At 39.0% G+C, this 19,925-nt stretch overlaps 1 protein-coding gene and 1 long non-coding RNA gene across 2 annotated transcripts; one reads left to right on the top strand and one right to left on the bottom strand.

The window, feature by feature from the left end:
• The first annotated feature begins 10,768 nt into the window (after positions 1–10,768).
• Positions 10,769–11,862, top strand: LOC127119119 (uncharacterized). The gene is made up of 2 exons (XR_007802644.1): positions 10,769–11,444; positions 11,566–11,862. It is a non-coding gene; the product is annotated as an uncharacterized LOC127119119 (long non-coding RNA).
• A 3,409-nt stretch (positions 11,863–15,271) lies between these two features.
• Positions 15,272–15,763, bottom strand: LOC127122850 (uncharacterized). Its single transcript, XM_051053125.1, has one exon. The coding sequence runs from the start codon at positions 15,761–15,763 to the stop codon at positions 15,272–15,274; it is 492 nt and encodes a 163-aa protein (XP_050909082.1).
• Positions 15,764–19,925: the final 4,162 nt, after the last annotated feature.

Here is a 19,925-nt window from a genome sequence, read left to right as displayed (position 1 = left end):
TTCACATTCAATGAATCAATGGACTTTTTGCATTCAAATATTGCGCTCTTTATCTTTCCTGTCTTCTTTTAAACAAAGCTATGTTTTTTGCACACACTCACGTAACAATTTGCCGATCCATACCCACTCTGGATCCTGTTGATAATAGTTCTGCTACTGTTCATTATGACTTTGAAAATCCGATCTACCAAGCCGAGGATGGAAGTGAGGAAGATTGTGAAGTCCCTAGAGAACTTGCCAGACTGGTACTACAAAAGACTATACAGCCGCATGAGGAATCAATTGAAATTGTAAATCTGGGTACTGAAATAAACAAGAAAGAAGTCAGAGGTTTCTTGGGGCACTCGAATTACATTGCCCGATTCATTCCACACTTAACTGCTACCTGCAAACCCATCTTCAAATTACTAAAAAAGAAAAATCAAGAGATGGTATGGAATGATGAATGACAAAATCAAGAAGTATCTCCAAGAACCTCCAATTCTGATACCACCAGTTGAAAAAAGACCTCTCATAATGTATTTGACCGTGTTAGAAAATTCAATAGGGAGTGCTGGGGCAACATGACGAGTCTGGTCGAAAAGAGCATGCCATATACTGCCTTAGCAAAAGGTACCGACTGTGAAACAAGATACTCACAGCTCGAGAAAGCTTGTTGCGCTTTGGCTTGGGCTGCTCGCCGACTAAGACAGTATATGTTGAATCATACCACTTTATTGATTTCTAAGATGGATCTTATCAAATATACATTCGAGAAACCTGCTGTCTCCTAAAAGAGTTATCACTGATAATGGTACTAAATTGAACTCTGCATGCAGTTCAAAATAAAACACCATAACTCTTCTCCGTACCGGCCAAAGACGAACGGCGCCGTGGAGGCTGCTAACAATATCAAGAATATAACAGTAACATACAAAGACTGGCATGAGATGTTACCTTTTGCTCTTCATGGTTACCGCACTTCGACAGGGGCAACTCCGTTCTCTTTAGTCTATGGAATGGAAGCCATCTTACCAGTGGAATTTCAGATTCCCTCTCTAAGAATCATGAAAGAGGCGGGCTTAGATGAAGAAGAACGGATTCAGACTCGACTCGATCAGATAAATTTGATTGAAGAGACTCGCGGCTGTTTGTCATAGGCAGATATATCAGAAACGCATGACCCAGGCATTTAACAAAAGAGTCAAGAGACAGGTGTATCAAATTGGCGACTTGGTAATAAAGCGTATCATTCTACCACAAGGTGATCCCAGGGGCAAATGGACTCCCACATACGAAGGGCCACTTGTAGTTAAGAAGGTATTCTCTGGTGGAGCCATGATACTTGCTACAATGGACGGCGAAGATTTCCCGCATCCTGTGAACGCGGACATAGTTAAAAAATACTACGCATAAAAGAGACCCGCTAGGTCGACGTACCTAGGCAAAAGTAAGGGCATCCCGGTGAACCAAAAGGGTTCGGGCAAAAATTAGGGATAAACATATAAAGACGTACACCCGGCAAGTCGAAAACCTGAAAAGGCGGCTTGAGCAAAAAAGGGTATCCCGGTGGACTGAAAACCTGAAAAGGCGGTCCAGGCAAAAATTAGGGATTAAAGCGTATGACTATGCCCCGTTCTCTGTCAGCTTCACCCAAGTTTCAAGGGACCGAACAAGCCAATCACTTCTATCCGACAGCAGGAGATGAGATGCTTGAAGACATAATGACGGTAGTGGAATTAAAATCAACAGGACGTTTTCGGCATAGCTTTCTCTTTGTTTTCTTGACAATTTCCTCTTACTAGGATTTTTGTCTCCTTGTACACAAATTGCTTGTTTATAGGCTCTCTTTCGAAATCAATATAATTTTAGTTTCAAAAAAATGCTCTTGTTTTACTTTCTCTGTTTTGTTTGCATAAGCGTCCATTGATTTAATTCGAATTAATATATGCATTTGGATATGATCGATGTTTACCAAAAATACGTGCATAAAATAGAAATAGCGATTACTACTAGGCTTCAGGATCGAGGAGAAGGTCTAATCATGCTTTCCAATGGATCCGTTGCTAATCCTATTCCCCAGCAAAGCCAGTCATTCCCAGAAGAGAGTGGCATTACTAGACAAATGGGTCATCTCTTCCACCCCCAGCCAGGCTTCTGTTGAACATTTCTACCATCAGACAGAAATCGAGTTTCCCCGGCTAAGAACTGGGCATCGATACCAGTAAGACTGAGGTTTATTTCCCCAGTAGAGTCCTTGGGAAGAACTGAGCTTCGATACCAGTGTCTCCCTACCAGGAGATCGAGGTTTATTTCCCCAGTGGAGTCCCCTGGAAATACGGCTCAGACACATAATTCATTCATTACATCATTTCATAACATATACATGTATACAATGCCCTCATTTATTCCAGACACATAATTCATTCATTACATCATTTCACAGCACACGCATGCATACAACATTTGCATCTCATGCATCATGACATGGCATGAAGCTAACTTTATTTAGCAGGTCAATTATCCTCCTGTTACAGTCAAAACAAAGTTCCATTCAGACGGGCAGCTTTATCAATTACAATCAGAATTCAACTACATCTTTCAGATAAACTCCATGTCAACATTCATTCTGACATCCTCATAACGATGGCGTCTATGAGTTCATCCCAGACATTTATCGCAAATACAACATATACAAATACTATCAGATACAGCCTAACGTACGGTTCACTCTGATTCAGCTCAACATATGACTCTTTCAACTCAGATGCGATCTAACGTACGATCCATTCTGACCTTCAACAACTCAGATACGATCTAGCGTACGATCCATTCTGACCTTCAACAACTCAGATGCGATCTAGCGTACGATCCATTCTGACCTTCAACAACTCAGATACGATCTAGCGTACGATCCATTCTGACCTTCAACCACTCAAATACAGTCTAATGTACGACCAAGTTAGACCTTCAAGTCAGATTCTGCAAATACAGTCTAATGTACGACCAAGTTAGACCTTCAAGTCAGATTCTGCGAATACAGTCTAATGTACGACCAAGTTAGACCAGATGCTACTCGAATACAGTCTAATGTACGACCAAGTTAGACCAGATGCTGCTCAAATACAGTCTAATGTACGACCAAGTTAGACCCTCATTTCCTCAGATGCTACCTAGTGACAGATACGGTTTAATGTACGACCCAGTTAGACTTTCATCTGCTCAGATGCTACCTAGTGTACGGTACATTTCTGAAGTGTAGTCTAGCGTACGACTACCCCCTTTCATCATCAGACACAGCCTAACGTACGGCTCATCCTACAACTCCAATACGGTCTAGCATAAGACCCACTTGGATCTTCAACTCAGATACGATCTAGCATACGATCCGGTCTGATCTTCTATCCCCAGCGAAATCGCCCGCTTAATGGAGGTTTCGTTCCGCAACTCAGAGACGATCTAGCGTACGATCCATTCTGATCTTTCATCCTCAGCAAAGTCATCCGCCCAATGAACAACTCATTCTGGTATTCAGATGCGGTCTAGCGTATGATCCATTCTGATCCCTTATCCCCAACAGCGTATAACACATTCTGACTCCCCAACGAAGTCGACAACATAATGGATAACTCACTATACGGGCTAGCATATGACCCGGTACGACATCCAGGTCTTCAGATATCGTCTAAGGTACGACGCACTCTGAAGCTCTCATCATCAAATTCTCTGGATGGCATCTTTAAGCCCATCTCCATCAAGACTAACCTGTGATTAGCAAGAGCAAATTTTTGGGGCATTCTAGTGTTCAATAATCTTCCACCTCCAGACCACGAATGGCGTACACGCCATTCTAACTCTCTCGGTTCAAGAATATTGAACAGGGGCAGCTGTCATACCCCAAAATTTGCCCATTAATATTTCAAGACATTTTTCAAGGCATTCCGACTCATTTTTATGACACTGATCTTAAAAGAACCAAGGCCCAGCTCACGAATGGCCCAATCCAGAAAATGGCCCAAACTGGCCTGTTCGCTACGCGCTCGCCTAGCGAACGTTACGTTCGCTACACGCTCGCCTAGCGAACGTTACGTTCGCTACACGCTCGCCTAGCGAACGTTCGCTACGCGTTCGCTACCAGCTCGCCTAGCGAAGCTGACAGACAACAGAAAATTTCGGGCTTCACTCCGAGCCCATTAGGTCATGGAAAAAGGCATTATAAATACCAGCACTTCAGTAACAAAAGGGAGGACGAAAAAGAGAGAGAGAAAGGGAGACGGACGGAAACCCTAGCACGGAAACCCTGACGGCCACGCACCCGCACCGAAGTTACCGCCGCCCAACTCAACCCGATACCAAAAGGGATCCGTCAATTCAGCATTATCACTAGATTGCAAACAGGTTTGTGTATCACTACCGTTTTATGTTTCCGTTCCATAATCTCTAAATGCATAATACATCATGATATATTGAATTTTTGGATATGGAATCATACTTTGCATGTGAGCTTAAATGTTCCTGAACACCATGAATATTGGACCATGTTATTTCTGTAATTGAATGCGATAAGACATGTAGCATGCTGAGACCATACCGTTCCGAAATTCAAAACCCGCAGCCGCTCGCTAGCACATCGCTAAGCGAGCACGCAGCGAGTGTTCGCTAGACCTTCGCTAGGCGAAGCAGAGGCGAACGAGGGCAGCCGCCAATATTTTGTTTGTTATGTCTTATGCGTATCTGGTCGATTCTATGTTAATTATACACTGTTTTCTTGCTGTTGTTTTTTCTTTTACGGTGTAATCCACGATTACACCCGGATTTGGTACTCTAACCCGTTTGTTGAATTTTGCAAAGGTTCATATGTCCCAGAAAAAGATCGTCGTTTAGGTCTTCCACTTTATTTGTGGGATACCCTTGTGGAGACTCACTCTAAGTGGCCTAATTAATTTTAATGTGTTAATTTTAATGTATTAATTTTAATGTATTAATTTTAATGTATTAATGTATTGATTTTAGTATGGACTTAATTACTTAATTGACTTTAAAATATGACCTTTAAATAAGTGATCTTGGACCTCTCTTGTGCCTTACGATATTACGGTGTTACGGTCATGTCCCGCGAATGTGGGGATATACTTAGCAATGGCCCTTCGATTAAATCATCATAAAATAAATCATAGTCCCTCGGATGTTGCCTTCGAAAATACGATTTTGTCCCTCGATGACCCTTCGGTGTAGCCTACGGTTAAATGATGATCGTCCCTTCGAATGCTAAGGTATCCTTACAACTGTTGCCTTCAATGACCTATCGATGACCCTACGGTGACCCTTAAACATCCAAAGGGTAAAATTACTTACTTCTCAATAGTAAGGACAGTTTTACCCTCATAAGGATAGGAAACGTTCATAACGACCTTAGGAAGGTATAACTCTCAATTACTGGATCCTAACCTAAAACATTTTCCACCCCTCACACTTTACACTTTACAAATCCTAGAAAATCACCACTTGGTATACATTCATACTAGAATCATTACCGAGTTATATTTTTCTAAACCATTTTCAAAATTAAATGAGATAAATACTTTGTATACATTCATACGAGAATCATTACAAAGTTAAACTCTCTTTCAAACATTTTTTAAGCAATTCACCTACACTTTTCAGACAAAAATATAAGTGATCCAGCAATTAAGAGCCCATGGATAACCATGGATACAAAGGGTGCTAATACCTTCCCTTTGTATAATGTACCTCCCGAACCCAAAATCTATTGAGGTCTTTCCTGTTCTTTTCCACCTTTCCTTATTGGATAAAAGAAAAGTCGGTGGCGACTCTTGCTATCCGCGACATTGCGATTAAAAGCAAAACACCCCAAGTCAGTTCACCGTATGACAACTTGGAATGTGATCCCTTGAGATTTGTGAAGAGCTTCAACATCTGTGATTAACTGGGCTAGAGTCTTCTTACAGAACTTCACAAAGTTGTAGACTTGGTGATGAGTGTTCTCCGGGCACATGATCAAGTCATCCTCTTTCATCCTGTCAGGGAAATCCTGAAGAGCATAGTTGGTCAGAACCTCCATGTTCACATACTTGTTCTTCCATTCAACGTAGAGCCCTTTCAAGTTCCTGATTATCGTGTCCTTCTTAGCTATAGATCCTTCGATTTTCCGGTAGGCATCTTCCCAATACAGACAACTATTCCATACCTCTTGGTAGGTTTCATTAATAATTCTTTCCTTCATATTCTGGATCTTCTCATGGGCTCTTCCTAACTGGAACTCTTCATGAAGGAAGGCTCAGTGTATCTTCTTTTTTCCAACTTCTCATGGGAGGCGTGATCCCGATACTCCTTAATGGTCTTCCTCAGCTCACTGATTTGAGCTTCATAATCTTCTCTCTCACTTTTCTTGTCCATGTTGGTCAACTCTAGAGTTCTTTCCATGTCTCTAACGATGGGCCAGGCTCGGTCCAATTCATTATTACGACCACTGAGTTTTGAATTTTCTCCTAAGAGAGCACCACCGACCCATTCCTTCTTTCCTTTCTCTTCCCTAGCCCTCTTCTTGCTGCTTTCGTTCTAGATAAGGGTCTCAAAGTCCTGGACTTCCTTGACTGTTTGCCACTTATGGCGAAAGCATGTCGGTCAACAACTACATCAAGAAAGTCTACTTTGAGTGAGATCTTCGTACCGACCCTCATGAGAAAAGCTTCTCGGGGACCCGTACTACGCGACCATCAATCTTTATTGGCCAAAGGTTCAATATTCTACAAAGGTCCTTAAAGTCATTGATCCTAATGAAAATATTGATCGCTTATGCCAAAAGCTTGATGGTCGTCAACATCCTCAAAAGAATCTACTATAAGTGAGGTTATCGTATAGACCCTTACGAGAAAATATTTTCGGTGGCCCATACTACTCAACCTCTCATATCTCTAGTTTCCACTCTAGACTCGGGTAGAGAGTCTTTCCCACAAGGATTCTTGCAATCAAAGTAGTATCCATCAATACCATAGAACCATGGAACCATGTAACAGATATTACAGACTTTAAAGAGAAAGGTGATAAATAAGGCAAGCAATTCAAAAGGATAAACATCCACACATGCAAGGAAGCAACCTAGATTATGCTTGACTTGCTTAGGGAAGAGTCCCCATCAAAGTCGCTAGCTGTCGCTACGCGAAAAATACAGAGTCACCATCGGTTTTTATTTATTCTAAAGGAAAGGGAAAATATCGAGAAAACCCCAAAGAATGGTCATTGCAACCACAAACAGGTTCGGAAGTCGTTTATGCAAGGGGAAGGTATTAGCACCCCTCACATCCATGGTACTCCATGGGAACCATCTAGGATGTTTACATTTGAATGGGTGTCGTCATTGAAATGTTTGCTTGCTAAAGGTTTATGGAGTGGAGGTAGATTTTAAATTAGTGTACTCGCCAAGGATTTGAGTCATCGTGCTTACGTATGCTCACTTCTTGAAGTGAGAAATCAGATCCCCGTAGTTCGTGGGTACAAAATGTTTGTTTGTTTTGTTGATTTTATACCTTGAAAAAGGGTTTTCGAAGTGATGTCCTAAGGCTCAAACAAAAGGTTTAATGAGTTGATGTTATGTTTAGATTTCAAAAAGAAAGTGTTCTTGACTTCGGATTGCACTAAAGACTATAGATAAAAGTGAATACCTCGAACTACCAAGTCAAACGTCTTGTGTTCAAAGTACTCAGAACGAGTGTAGGAAAGCTCCATTCTCATCCCTTCTTTACCACTTAAGGCTCGTGGCATACAATCCTAATCGCATCTTATTATGTTTTTGAGTTTAATTTGAGAAAATACTGCTTGACGTTGGATCAAGGATTTATTTATTGATTATGAAATGGTGAATGATCTTGAGGTCTAATGGATAGCGAACCAGCAATACAAGGCAAAAGAAAGCGAGTAAAAAGTATGTAACACCCCAAAAAAAAAGATAATTATTTAATTTAAGTTAATATTATATTTATTAATTTAATTAAATAATTGGAATTATTGGATTATTATTATTATTATTATTGGAATAATAATTATTGGAAAAATATATATAAGTTGGAAATAAGAAAAAGAGTCCATTTGGTAAAGAAAGGGTTTTCACGTGAAAACAGAGAAACGACTGAAAAGTGGAAAAGGGAAAAGGGCAAAGAGCAAGAGAACAAGGGTTGAAGAAAGGAAAAGCTTGAAGCTCAGAGATTTGCCGGATTAACTCAGGTAAGGGGGGTTTATCATCGTTTAATGGGTATTATGGGATAACATGTAATGGGTAGTGATAAACCATTGATTGATTCTGATTAGAATGATGTATGCTGAAAATTGTGAAATATTGGATGAACGAAATTTGGATTATAATTGAGGAAATTCGTAGGAATTAGAGGTAATAAGGTCAGAAATTGTGAGATTGAATGTGTATGACCTGTGTTAGACAATATGAATGAATGTTGTGTAAAAATTGGACTGTGGGAGGTGGAATTGGAGAGATCTCGTAGCAGAGAAAACCATAGCAGATCTGGAAATCTGGTTTCTGGTCATACGCGTATGGCACTAGGCAATACGCGTATGAGATGGTCTGGTATGCGTATGGCACTAGGCAATACGCGTATGGATGAGGAAGATGATGTTTTGAACGTGGTTTGGTCTCTGTTGGTATGCGTATGGGGAAGTGATACGCGTAGCATACGCGTATGAGATGGGGTTACGCGTATGGGATTTGGTCAGGAGATGGGCCATACGCGTATGGGACTAGGCAATACGCGTATGGGCAGATTTGTGATTTTTCTGGGCTGTTGTTGTGCAGTTTTTGGTTGTTCAGCTGAGTAATGTAATTTAGCTAATGTATGATATAGTAGGGATCATTTCCCGTTGTTTTGAGCAGTGTAGGTATTGGTAGAGTGTGCTAATGCTGTGATTTTTAATTGGCATGACATGATATGATTTTGTGATAATATGCTGATGATGTATGATGATATGCATAATGATGTGAATGTATGTATTATGTATGCAATTGTGGATGGACTGTTTTATGGCTTAGAGTGTGAGCATATGTCTATCTTGAATTGTTGTTGATGTTGCATGCTAGGTGATTAGCGTGCATAATGTGGCCTTTATGGTGGTAGCTAATTCCCATGGTGAGGAATTAGTGAGTGAATTATTGTGAATTGTTGTTGATGTTTGCATGTTAGGTGATTAGCGTGCATATCATAGCCCTTGGGGTGGTAGCTAATTCCCATGGTGAGGAATTAGTGAGTGAGTCACTAGGTCTCAAATGAGTGGGACTAGTGAGCTTGGTAGCCGTATCTGGATTTGATCGGTGAGGTTGAACTATATGTTCACGAATAGTCGGTACCGCATGCATGGAGTCTCATTGCATAATGTATGTATGTATGGCGTATAATATGAATGGATGTATTCCAATATTATACGTGTTGTTTTGGTGATTGTGTTGCGTATGATTTTGGAGTTGATATTGCCGTTACTGATTTTGTGATCTGATTAGGGTGATTGAATGTGTTAACTTACTTAACATTACATGATAATTTATAATGCTTATTATATCGATTGAGGAACTCACCCTTACAACTATTTTTCAGGTAACGAGCAGTGATTGAGTAGAAGCTAGTGCTTGGAGTCTAGTGTAGTCTCCTTAGTGGGTCATGCTCTGATAGATGTAACATCGGGTCGGGATGTTTTACCTTGTTGAATAATTTTACATGTAATGTGTTACATGTTTTACATGATTGATGAGATTTCTATCCGCTGCGTATTATGCAAATGCTTATGTTTTGAATTAATAAAAGAGCATGACAGTTATTATGGTGAATGGTGTGAAATAATTGTGTGACACCCTTAATTGCATAGTTACTCTGATTGACATATTGTTATTTTAATTAAATATTTGGGGTATTTTAGAAGGGTGTTACAAAGTACATCAAAAGGGGGAGGGGAACACATGGAAAATACAAAGGACTTGTGCAAGAAATAAAGAGTCTCATTGTCAGGTAGTCCGAGAGAAAGCCTTGTGTGTGCATTGTGTCCTAAACTAGAAAGCGCATAGTGATATTACAAACATATCTCCTTTTCTTCTTTGAGGATGATACCGTGAATGCTCCCTTGCAATAAAAGATCACAAAGTCCACTATGATCCAACTTGTGCTTAGGTCAATAAATGGTCCAAGGTCCTATGCAAAGGTCCTAAAAGAAATCTCTAAGTCCATAGTCCATGGTCCATTATCCATGCTTATGTCTTAATCTTTTTATCTTTCCATTTTTTATGTTTATTCCATTTTAAGTTGATTATCAAGATGAAGTGAAGAATGATGATGAATGCACAATGTAATATGAAGCAAAATAAAGTAAATAAAATGACAAAAATTAAAATGTTAGAAGTTAGGTATAAGAACGAAAATAGTTAGGAGTTAGAGTGCAGAAATATAAAAGAGTTAGGAGTTAATGTTAGATGTTAGGAATAATCGAAATTAAGACAAATTAAGAGAATATTCAACATCAATATCAAATATTAGATCTAAAACAAATATCTAAAATAATATTCAAAACAACAATCAAAATAAATTCTAAAATTCAAAATAATTATCAAAATAATATCAAATAAATTTCTAAAATGAAAACAATCATCATAATTAATATCAAATAAAATTCTAAAATCCAAACAATTATCAAAAGCAAAATCAAATAAAATTCTAAAATCAAAACAATATCAAAATTAATATCAAACTAAAGCTCTAAAATCAAAACAATATCAAAATTAATATCAAATTAAAGTTCAAAAATCAAAACAATATCAAAATTAATATCAAGGATTAACGAAAACAAGCATGGGACTAATATCAACTACTAAGCCCACACATGGGGGGTGCACTCGGCCATGTGAGTGTGTATGAAGCCAGAAATGCACCTTGGGTTCACCTAAGGCCCACGCGGGGTGTGTATCAGGCTAATAGGGGGTGTGTGAGGCAATAACAAGCATTGGTTGGGCCTTAATTGGGATTAGGCCCAAACCGGATGGATAACATATGAGGGAACATAAGGTTCCCCTCATCTCCTTCGCTTTGCTTACAACCGTGGCTCACCAGAAGAGTACACCAATACCAGATCCCGACCGCGCCAGCGATGCAAAGCGGCGGCCCTTACGCCGTCCTCCGTTTCCAACCTCTCTTCACCGAAACGAGACGACCTTCCACTTACCAAGTAGAAGCGCCTAACCCGATTCTTCGACGCAACAAACTGATCAAGAACAAAAAAAATAGAAGTGGATTCGTGTTGCTCTCACACGAATCGAATCAAATACTCAAACAAAAGCGGAATGAACTCGATGACGACTCACACCATAGCACCAGAATCAATTATCGTGACGGGAAGAAATAACCTACCGGTAATGGTGAAGGGGGAGGATTTGTCGGCGACGTCGGATTCAAACTTAGGTATATCGAAACTCCAATTCTCTGATCTTCTTCCCTTGTTCGGTTGCGAGTTTCTTCTATTGTGTGACTTGGCTTCGTGCTGCTGTTTGAATTGCATAATTGTTATGGATCTGTGTTGTAGTGAATGAAGCCAACGATGCTTTGCTTGGAGAATTTGCAAAAATGATGATGAAGATGGACGGGCAGGACCTCGTTAGGCCAATGGCGGTGGTTCAACTGTGATTGGAAATTCTGTTATGTAGGTGAAGAAGGGTTCGTTAACAGAAAAGAGGGGGTAGAGGCAGAAGAATTTCGGAAAGAAATTCGAGAGTTTTTTCACTGTTATTCATTGTACTTATAGCTCTGAAGTTTGATTTTGATTCCCTTCAACTTCGTTTTTTGCTTTGGCTTATGCGTTCAATTCAGTTTTTCGTTTTCACTTGGCTTCTGTTGCTGCGTTGTGTTGCATTATTTCACCGTTTCTGTTTTTGGATGCAACTTGCGTTCACTTGCATTTTGGTGCTCGGATGTCGCTTGCATTTGGTTTGTTTCCGCTGCTGCCGTTTATTGCTTATGTGCATTGCGTTTCACGTTTATTTACTGCACCTGCGTTTCACGTTTATACTGTGCTTGTACTTCTTTCATTTTTTATTTGGATGGCGTGGACTTGGGTTATATGGCCATTGGAATTGGGTTTATGAATATTGATATAAAAATTGGCTATTTGGTTTTAATTGGTTAATGGATAACTGGACTAATATTTGGATAATTTGATGTGGTTAATGGGTAAGTGGATAACTAGATTGGAATCAGATAATTAGATGTGAAATTGGATAATGGATTAAAAAATGGATAATTGGTTATGGATTGGGTAATGGATAATCGGTTATGGATTGGGATATGGATTTGTATTTGGTTAATTTGAACATGGGTTGAGTTAGTTTTAATGGTCCTATACTTATGCTGATTTTTGCTAAAGAGAAATGGATTAACTCTAAATTGAACAATAATGGCCTATAAAAAGAAAATTCTAAAAATTGATTTAAATTCTAAAATTAATTTGAATTACCACAAATCTACCTAAAAAAAATTATTAATGATTTCCAAAATCAGTTTGGCAAAAAAATGGTGAAATGATATATAAAATTAATTTGAATTTCAAAAATCAACTTTAACCTCCGAAATCAACATTGAATTGAAATCAATGTGGACTTCAAAAATCGATTTCAAATTCTAGAATTTATTTGGAATTAAAATCAATTTGAAATTAAAATCAATTTGGAAAAAGATTATGACACAATTATAAAATGATGAATTTAAGAACAACATGCAGTGGATTAATGAACGAATGACCGGAGGTATAGATGTCCTGATGCATAAATAAAAATGTGACAAAGAATTAAATGGCTGATTCTGAATGAGCATAAATCTATGAGTGAAATGAGGTATGAAACCCAATGAGTACCCGGTAGACAGGGTATATGCTAAACCTCAAAAATCAAGGCATGATCATGCTTGATCAAATGCCTCAAGATAAGTGATTTACCATGCTAGTGAAATTGTTCCCCAATGTTATAAACTAAGAGATTAGAGTTTGACGACTCAATCCACCTCAAATTGCTGATGAACCCTAATATCCACTAGGTGGAAGCAAAAAGCCATGAATTCAGGTCACCTGTCTTCTTGTGTTGAACCATGTTTATGAAAATGAAATGAATGCTCAAGATGATATGCAAATGTTAAAGATTAGTGATCTAGATGTTCATTGTGAAGGATAGGGTGAATTTTGGGGTATGACACAATGCATGAATGTTTACTTATAATGCACATGTAATGCAATAGCAAGGTAATGTTGGTTGGACGAAAAATATACTTCGACTTGTCGGTATCCACATTAGAGAATCTGCAAGGAAGAGCTTCCAAGTTTCCACCATTGCTAGGGAAAATCCTGCTGGTTGAGGACTGTCATCAGACCATGCTTGGGGAGGGAAGGATACAGGACCTGTCCGAGCAGTAGTTGAGATGCGAGTGCTTAACTGTAGACTACTGATAATCCATTGGGCCGTTTTTAATAATCAAAGCAACACATAAGGATTTTACTTTTGATTTAGATTTATATTATTCTCAAAGTTTTATGAAATTATGTAATCAAGATTGGCAGTTACTTTTCAAACAAAATGCAGAAACATAAAAAGAAGATAATTTACTGAATTATGACTGAATTTTATTGATAGTGGAAAATTTTGTACATGTAGAGTGTGTAAAAGGATGCGAAAATACTTAAATAGGAAGTTGTAAAAATTGAAAAACAAATTAAATGGCAATGGGAAATTTGTTTGACTTTCCACTGATCACTACATTGGCTGGCATTCACTATAGCACTGAGCTCCAATACTTTGCTTTTGGTGATGGAGATTGGACTGATCTGATGTCGCCTGAGGTCAAGCTGAGAGTCAAGCTAAGGGTGAGAATATTCTCAAAAGACAACATCAAGATATATTCAAATTCCTTTATCCCTAAGTTTTGCGTGGAATTTTTTATTCTTTTGTCCACCGAGATGCCATTTTTGCCTAAGTCTCCCTTTCGGGTTTTCAACTTAGCGGACTCATATTTTTTGTTCAATCCCTAACTTTTTCATGGAAATTTCATTTTTTTGGGTCCATCGGGATAGCCATTTTTGCCTAGATTGGTTCTAACGAGTTCCAATCTAACAAGCTTTGTATTCATCATTTTTTCCAGGCATAATATTTTTTGACTATATCTGAGTTTACAGGCATTGGAAAGTCATCCCCATCCATTATGGTGAGAATGAGAGCCCCTCCTGAGAAGGCATTTTTGGAAAACAAAAGGTCATTCATAGTTGGGAGTCCACTTGCCCCAAGGGTTGGAGTGTATAGGAGAAAGTCTTCAGAGCACCGGCTCGTCGTCTTGGAAAGAGAGAGGAAGAATATTCTTGTCAAAAGCTCTCTTGAGGCATCGTTGGTACAACTGACCATGGAAAATGGGCGTCAAGCATTTCTCTTCAATGAGATCCAGCTGATCATATATGGACTGCACCCATTAAGCTTCATCGAGGTCTGCTTCCATGATAACCCCCAAAGAGGGGATTTCAACTTCTATAGGTAGAACATCCTCCATTCCATATACTAGCGATAAGGAGTTGCCCAAGTAAAAGTACACACTAAAGTTTTGTAGCCATGTAGAGCAAAGCGAAGCATCTCATGCCAATCCTTGTACGTCTTGACCATCTTCTGGATAATCTTCTTGATATTCTTGTTAGCTGCTTCAACGGTGCCATTCATCTTGGGCCGGTATGGTGAAAAGTTGTGATGCTCGATCTTGAATTCTTGACACTACTCACTCATCATCTTATTGTTAAGGTTACTGGCATTATCAGTAATACTCTTGCTAGGGACACCGTAGCGACATATTATCTCTTTCTTGATAAAGTTTGTAACCACTTGTCTCGTGACGTTTGTGTATGAAGCAACTTCAACCCATTTTGTAAAGTAGTCAATGGCAACAAGGATGAAATGATGACCATTGGAAGCTTTCGGTTCGATCATACCAATCATGTCAATGCCCCACATATAGAAATGCCAAGGAGAAGTCACGATGTTCAATGTAGTCGGAGGAACGTGAATCTTGTCATCAAAGATTTGGCACTTGTGACACCTCTTGACGAAGTTGTAACATTCGACCTCCATTATAGTCCAATACTATTAAGCCGGAAGAATCTTCTTAGCCATAGCAAGCCCCTTAGCATGTACACCTTTACAACCCTAATGTATGGACCTTATGATTGTGCTTCCTTCGTGTCTATCCACGCGTCTGAGCAACATGAAATCTTAATTACTCTTGTACAAAACATCCGCGTTCAAGAAGAACTTAAAAGAGAACCTTCTCAAAGCCTTCTTATCTGTGATGGATGCTTTCTCGGGATATTCTTGTCTTCCTAGATATCTCTTGATGTCGTTAAACCAAGGATTATCGTCAGATTCATCCTCCATTGCTAGACAATACATTGGTTCATCAAAGTGGTCAATATAGATGGACGGTGCTTCATTCTTCCACTTGACTTTAAACATGGATGAAAGAGTAGCAAGAGCATCGACCAACTGATTCTCTTCCCTCATAATGTAATGAAAAGTGATATCATCAAAATACGGAATCAGTTTTACGACGTGTTCTCTATACAGAATCAACTTCTTATCCCGAGTTTCCCAATCTCCTCGGACTTGACTGATTACTAAAGAAGATTCCCCAAATACTTCAAGAATCTTGATTCTTAAATCGATGACTTCTTCAATACCATATAAGCATGCTTTATATTTTTCCATATTTTTTGTGCAATTAATGTAAAGTTTGGCGGTGAACGGAATATAAACCAATAGGAGATGTAATAACTGCTCCTATTCCATGGCCTTTTGCACTAGAGGCATCATCGAACACGAGCGTCCATCACGCTCCTGGTTCGGGTCCTTCGTCAGGGCCGGGAATATTATAGTCTCTGATGAACATGATGTCTTCATCGAGAAAGTCAAACATGATTGGATGGTAACCCACCATAGGTTGATGGGAAAGGTAGTCAGACAAAACACTCCCCTTAATGGCTTTCTGAGTCACGTACTGGATATCATACTCGTTTAGCAGCATTTTCCACTGGGCAATTCTTCCACTGATAGCATGCTTAACAAAAATGTGATTTATTGGATCCATTTTGGATATCAACAATGTTTTATGGAAAATCATATATTGTCTCAGGCGTCAAGCTGCCAAAGCTAAAGCGTAACAAGTCTTCTCCAACAGTGAGTATCTGGTCTCACATTCAGTAAAATTCTTGCTCAAGTAATAGGTGGCATGTTCTTTACGGGCCATGACGCCATGTTAACCCAATACACAAACCATTGTTTCATCTATCATAGTAAGATGCATGATTATTGGCCTACCAGGAACATGTGGTTTCAAGATCGGTGGTTCTTGCAAATACTTTTTTATTTTTTCAAATGCCTCTTGACAATCATCATTCCACACGACCGCTTGATTTTATCTTAACAATTTGAATATTGGTTCACAGGTAGCCGTAAAATGCAAAATGAACCGTGATATGTAATTAAGTCGTCCAAGGAAACCTCAAACCTATTTCTCTGTTTTAGGAGATGACATGTCTTGAATATCCCTGAATTTGTCTAGATCAACAACTTGCCGGAACGAACCCCGAAAGTGCACTTAGCAGGGTTCAACCTTAATTGGAATTTTCGAAGTCTGGAAAATAGCTTTCTCAGATGGTCCAAGTGACCGTCTTCATTCTTGGACTTAGAAATCATATCATCTACATACACTTCAATCTCCTTGTGGATCATGTCGTTAAAAAGAATTATCATAGCGTGTTGATATGTTGCCCCTGCATTCTTCAAACCAAAATGCATGACTTTGTAGCAGTAGGTTCCCTGGGGTGTGATGACAGTTGTCTTCTCCATATCAGTTGGAGCCATCTTGATCAGATTATACCCTGAAAAACCGTCCATGAAAGAAAAGATCAAGCGTTGAGTTGTGTTGTCTACCTATACATCAATATGAGGCAAAGGAAAGGCATACTTTGGGTTGCTCTACTAAGATCACGGTAGTCTACATACATTCTGACCTTCCCATCCTTCTTTGGAATTGGAACAATATTGGCAAACCATTGAGGATACTCAATGATGGCTAGGAAGCCAGCATTAAACTACTTTTTAACCTCTTCTTTGATCTCCAGTTCCATGTCGGGGCTTGTTTCGTGAAGCTTCTGCTTTACCGAAGGATATTTGGGCTTGAGCGGTAGGCAATGTTCAACAATATTGGTATCCAACCCAGACATATCTTGATAAGACTAGGCGAAGATATCAACATACTCACGAAGTAGCTCTACCAACTCGTGGTGTACATGCTCGACAAGGGATGCCCCGATCTTGACCTCTCTTGTGACTTCATCAGAACCCATATCGATCACTTCTAACTGCTTTTAATGCGGATGAATCTCTTTTTCTTCATGCTCAAGAAGTTTGGCTAGCTCAAGCGGTACTTCACAATCTTCCTCACTGTCGTCTTCGGCTTGGTTAATTGGAAACCCATATTTACAACAAACTTCAACAATGTTGCGTTCAGTGGAATTGTTTTCTTTGCATGTTATGAGATTATTTTTAGAATGATTTTTTTTTTAAAAAGATGTGAAAAATAAATAAAAAAAAACTTTTTCCATTTATTTTTAGTGAAAAGTAAAATAACAACAAGAAAATGGATCATGATTTTGAGTGAAAAAACGGTCTTTCATTGATTGAATAATACTTTTAAAACATGGGAGGGACTTACAAGCTGTCCACCTTCCTCGGGCGAAGGCAAGGGACAAGGAAAAAAAATGCATTACATTTCTTCCAAGAAAACCATAGGAACCACGGCAGAAGTCCAATTATCAAGCTTAAATCCCAGAGGACACTTACGAATGAGACGGGAGGCTACACGCTGGATGGAGCTTGCTCCATCTACTACTGCTACAGAAGAATCAAATTGGTAGCCAACACTAATGAACATGATGGGGTTGAACTTCTTACCTCCCCTAGCACCTGGATGATGGAAAGGAACCTCACCTATTCCCTCCTCCGTTTCAATATATCTGAAAGAAGACAGTTCACTGATTATGGAATCCTCCTCATCGCAAACGATGAAAAGCTTGTCCTCAAATAAGAACTTCAGTTTCTGATGCAGAATAGATATTACAACGCCAACTGCATGAATCCATGTCCTTCCTAATAGGAAACTATAGGTAGGGTGGATATATATGACTTGGAAAGTGATGATAAATTGATGGGGAGCCACACAAATCGGCAAATCAACTTCCCTAATGACCTCCCTCCAAGATCCATCAAAAGCATGGACAATCAAAGCACTTGCTCTTATCTCCAGTCCCTCATATTGTAGTTGGGTTGATATGCTTTTGGGAAAAAACATTAAGCAAAGAGCCAATATCAACTAGGTCCCTCGAGATTAAAGTGTTTGCAGAAGTCACATAAATTTGCAGAGCTTTATTGTGATTATGACCTTCAACTGTCAACTCGGCCTCGTTGAAATCTAAGTACCTGCTTGCAGAAATATTGGCCACCATATCATTGAACTGATCTACCGTGATATCCTGCATTACATGGGACGTATTGAGCACCTTCAAAAGAGCCTTCTGTAGCGGTAAATTCATGACCATTGAGCTATTGGTTAACTCAACGTCAATAAAACCATAGTCGCCATCAGGCTTTTTTTTTTGTTTCCAAAGGAAAAGGGAAAAGCACGAACAAAACCCAAAGATAAGAAGTTTTAAAATCAAAACTAATAAAATGTCAGAGATTACAGGTAAGGGGGTTGGTTACACAGAGGGAAAGTATTAGCACCCAAAGTATCCTAAGTACTCTTAGGGAGCCCTTTTTGTCATAGCTTCAGTCATCTTCTCCGGTGACCCTCACCGGACTGGTCAAACCAAAAGCTTCATGAAAATGAAAGACCCACACATGGTTTTAAAGAGAAAATCATGAGGAACACGAATCTGACCTCCATTTCTTCCAATTCTCACTATACAAAGAGATATGTGGAATTGAAAAATGAGGTATGCAAACTAAGTTTCTTTGATTTAACCTCAAGGTAACTCAATCTTGTTGTCTATATTGGTAGGACTTCAGCCAACCATAAATCAAGTAAAATTATGGAGAAATGAAAGAGAATCGATGACTTAAAGTTTTTGAAAATTCCCCTTCGAATGATGAGTTCTGAACTAGATCACAATGCAAATGATGATGGCATTGCTTCCTCTTACTTGCAGGAGATGATTGGGAGACAAAAGGCTTTGAATCCTTGGAGTTTTAGTCAAAAATAGAAAGAGAACTAAAACTCGATTTCAATTGAAACCTTCAAGGTATTCTGTCAATGGAGGTTTGAGATTGATGGTCAAAGCTTGGGCAAGGTTCTCCTCCAATTCTAAGTTCATTATATAGGCAAGGCAAAGTGATATTCACACCATTTGAAATTAAATCCAAAAATAGCAACTCATGTGGATGGTTGGATGGGCATGCATTAAATCCCAAATGATGATTGCAAAAGGTCCAAATTCGTGCATATTTGATGTTGAGATCACTTCATGAAGCCATGCAAAGGTGTGTGAAAATTGAGTTCAAAAGATGCTAAATAGGGCCATGCAAAGGAACCATGTGCAAGTCCCTCAAATTTGATCTAAATGCCATGATCTTGGACTCTTTGGAAAGCTATTATGAAGGGGAACAACTTTTCTGTTTAAACTTTTTCCATTTGGAACTTAGATCATGATGAATTTTGGTGTGGAAGTTGGAGGAGTAAAACATAGTTGAAAATTTTCTAAGTTAAAACTCAAATGACCCCTTTTTCCACCTTGAATAACTTTTGCTATGAGCTTCAAGTGACTCCGGTTCCTTCTTCAAAGTTATAGCTCTTTCAATTATCTTTAATTTG

Source organism: Lathyrus oleraceus, chromosome 2, assembly GCF_024323335.1.
Source record: "Lathyrus oleraceus cultivar Zhongwan6 chromosome 2, CAAS_Psat_ZW6_1.0, whole genome shotgun sequence".
Taxonomy (NCBI): Eukaryota; Viridiplantae; Streptophyta; class Magnoliopsida; order Fabales; family Fabaceae; genus Lathyrus; species Lathyrus oleraceus.
This window is presented reverse-complemented; position numbering and strand designations above follow the sequence as displayed.

Coding starts and splice junctions, on each gene's coding strand:
- LOC127122850 (XM_051053125.1), bottom strand. CDS start 15,763: ATGGAAAAATATAAAGCATGCTTATATGGTATTGAAGAAGTCATCGAT.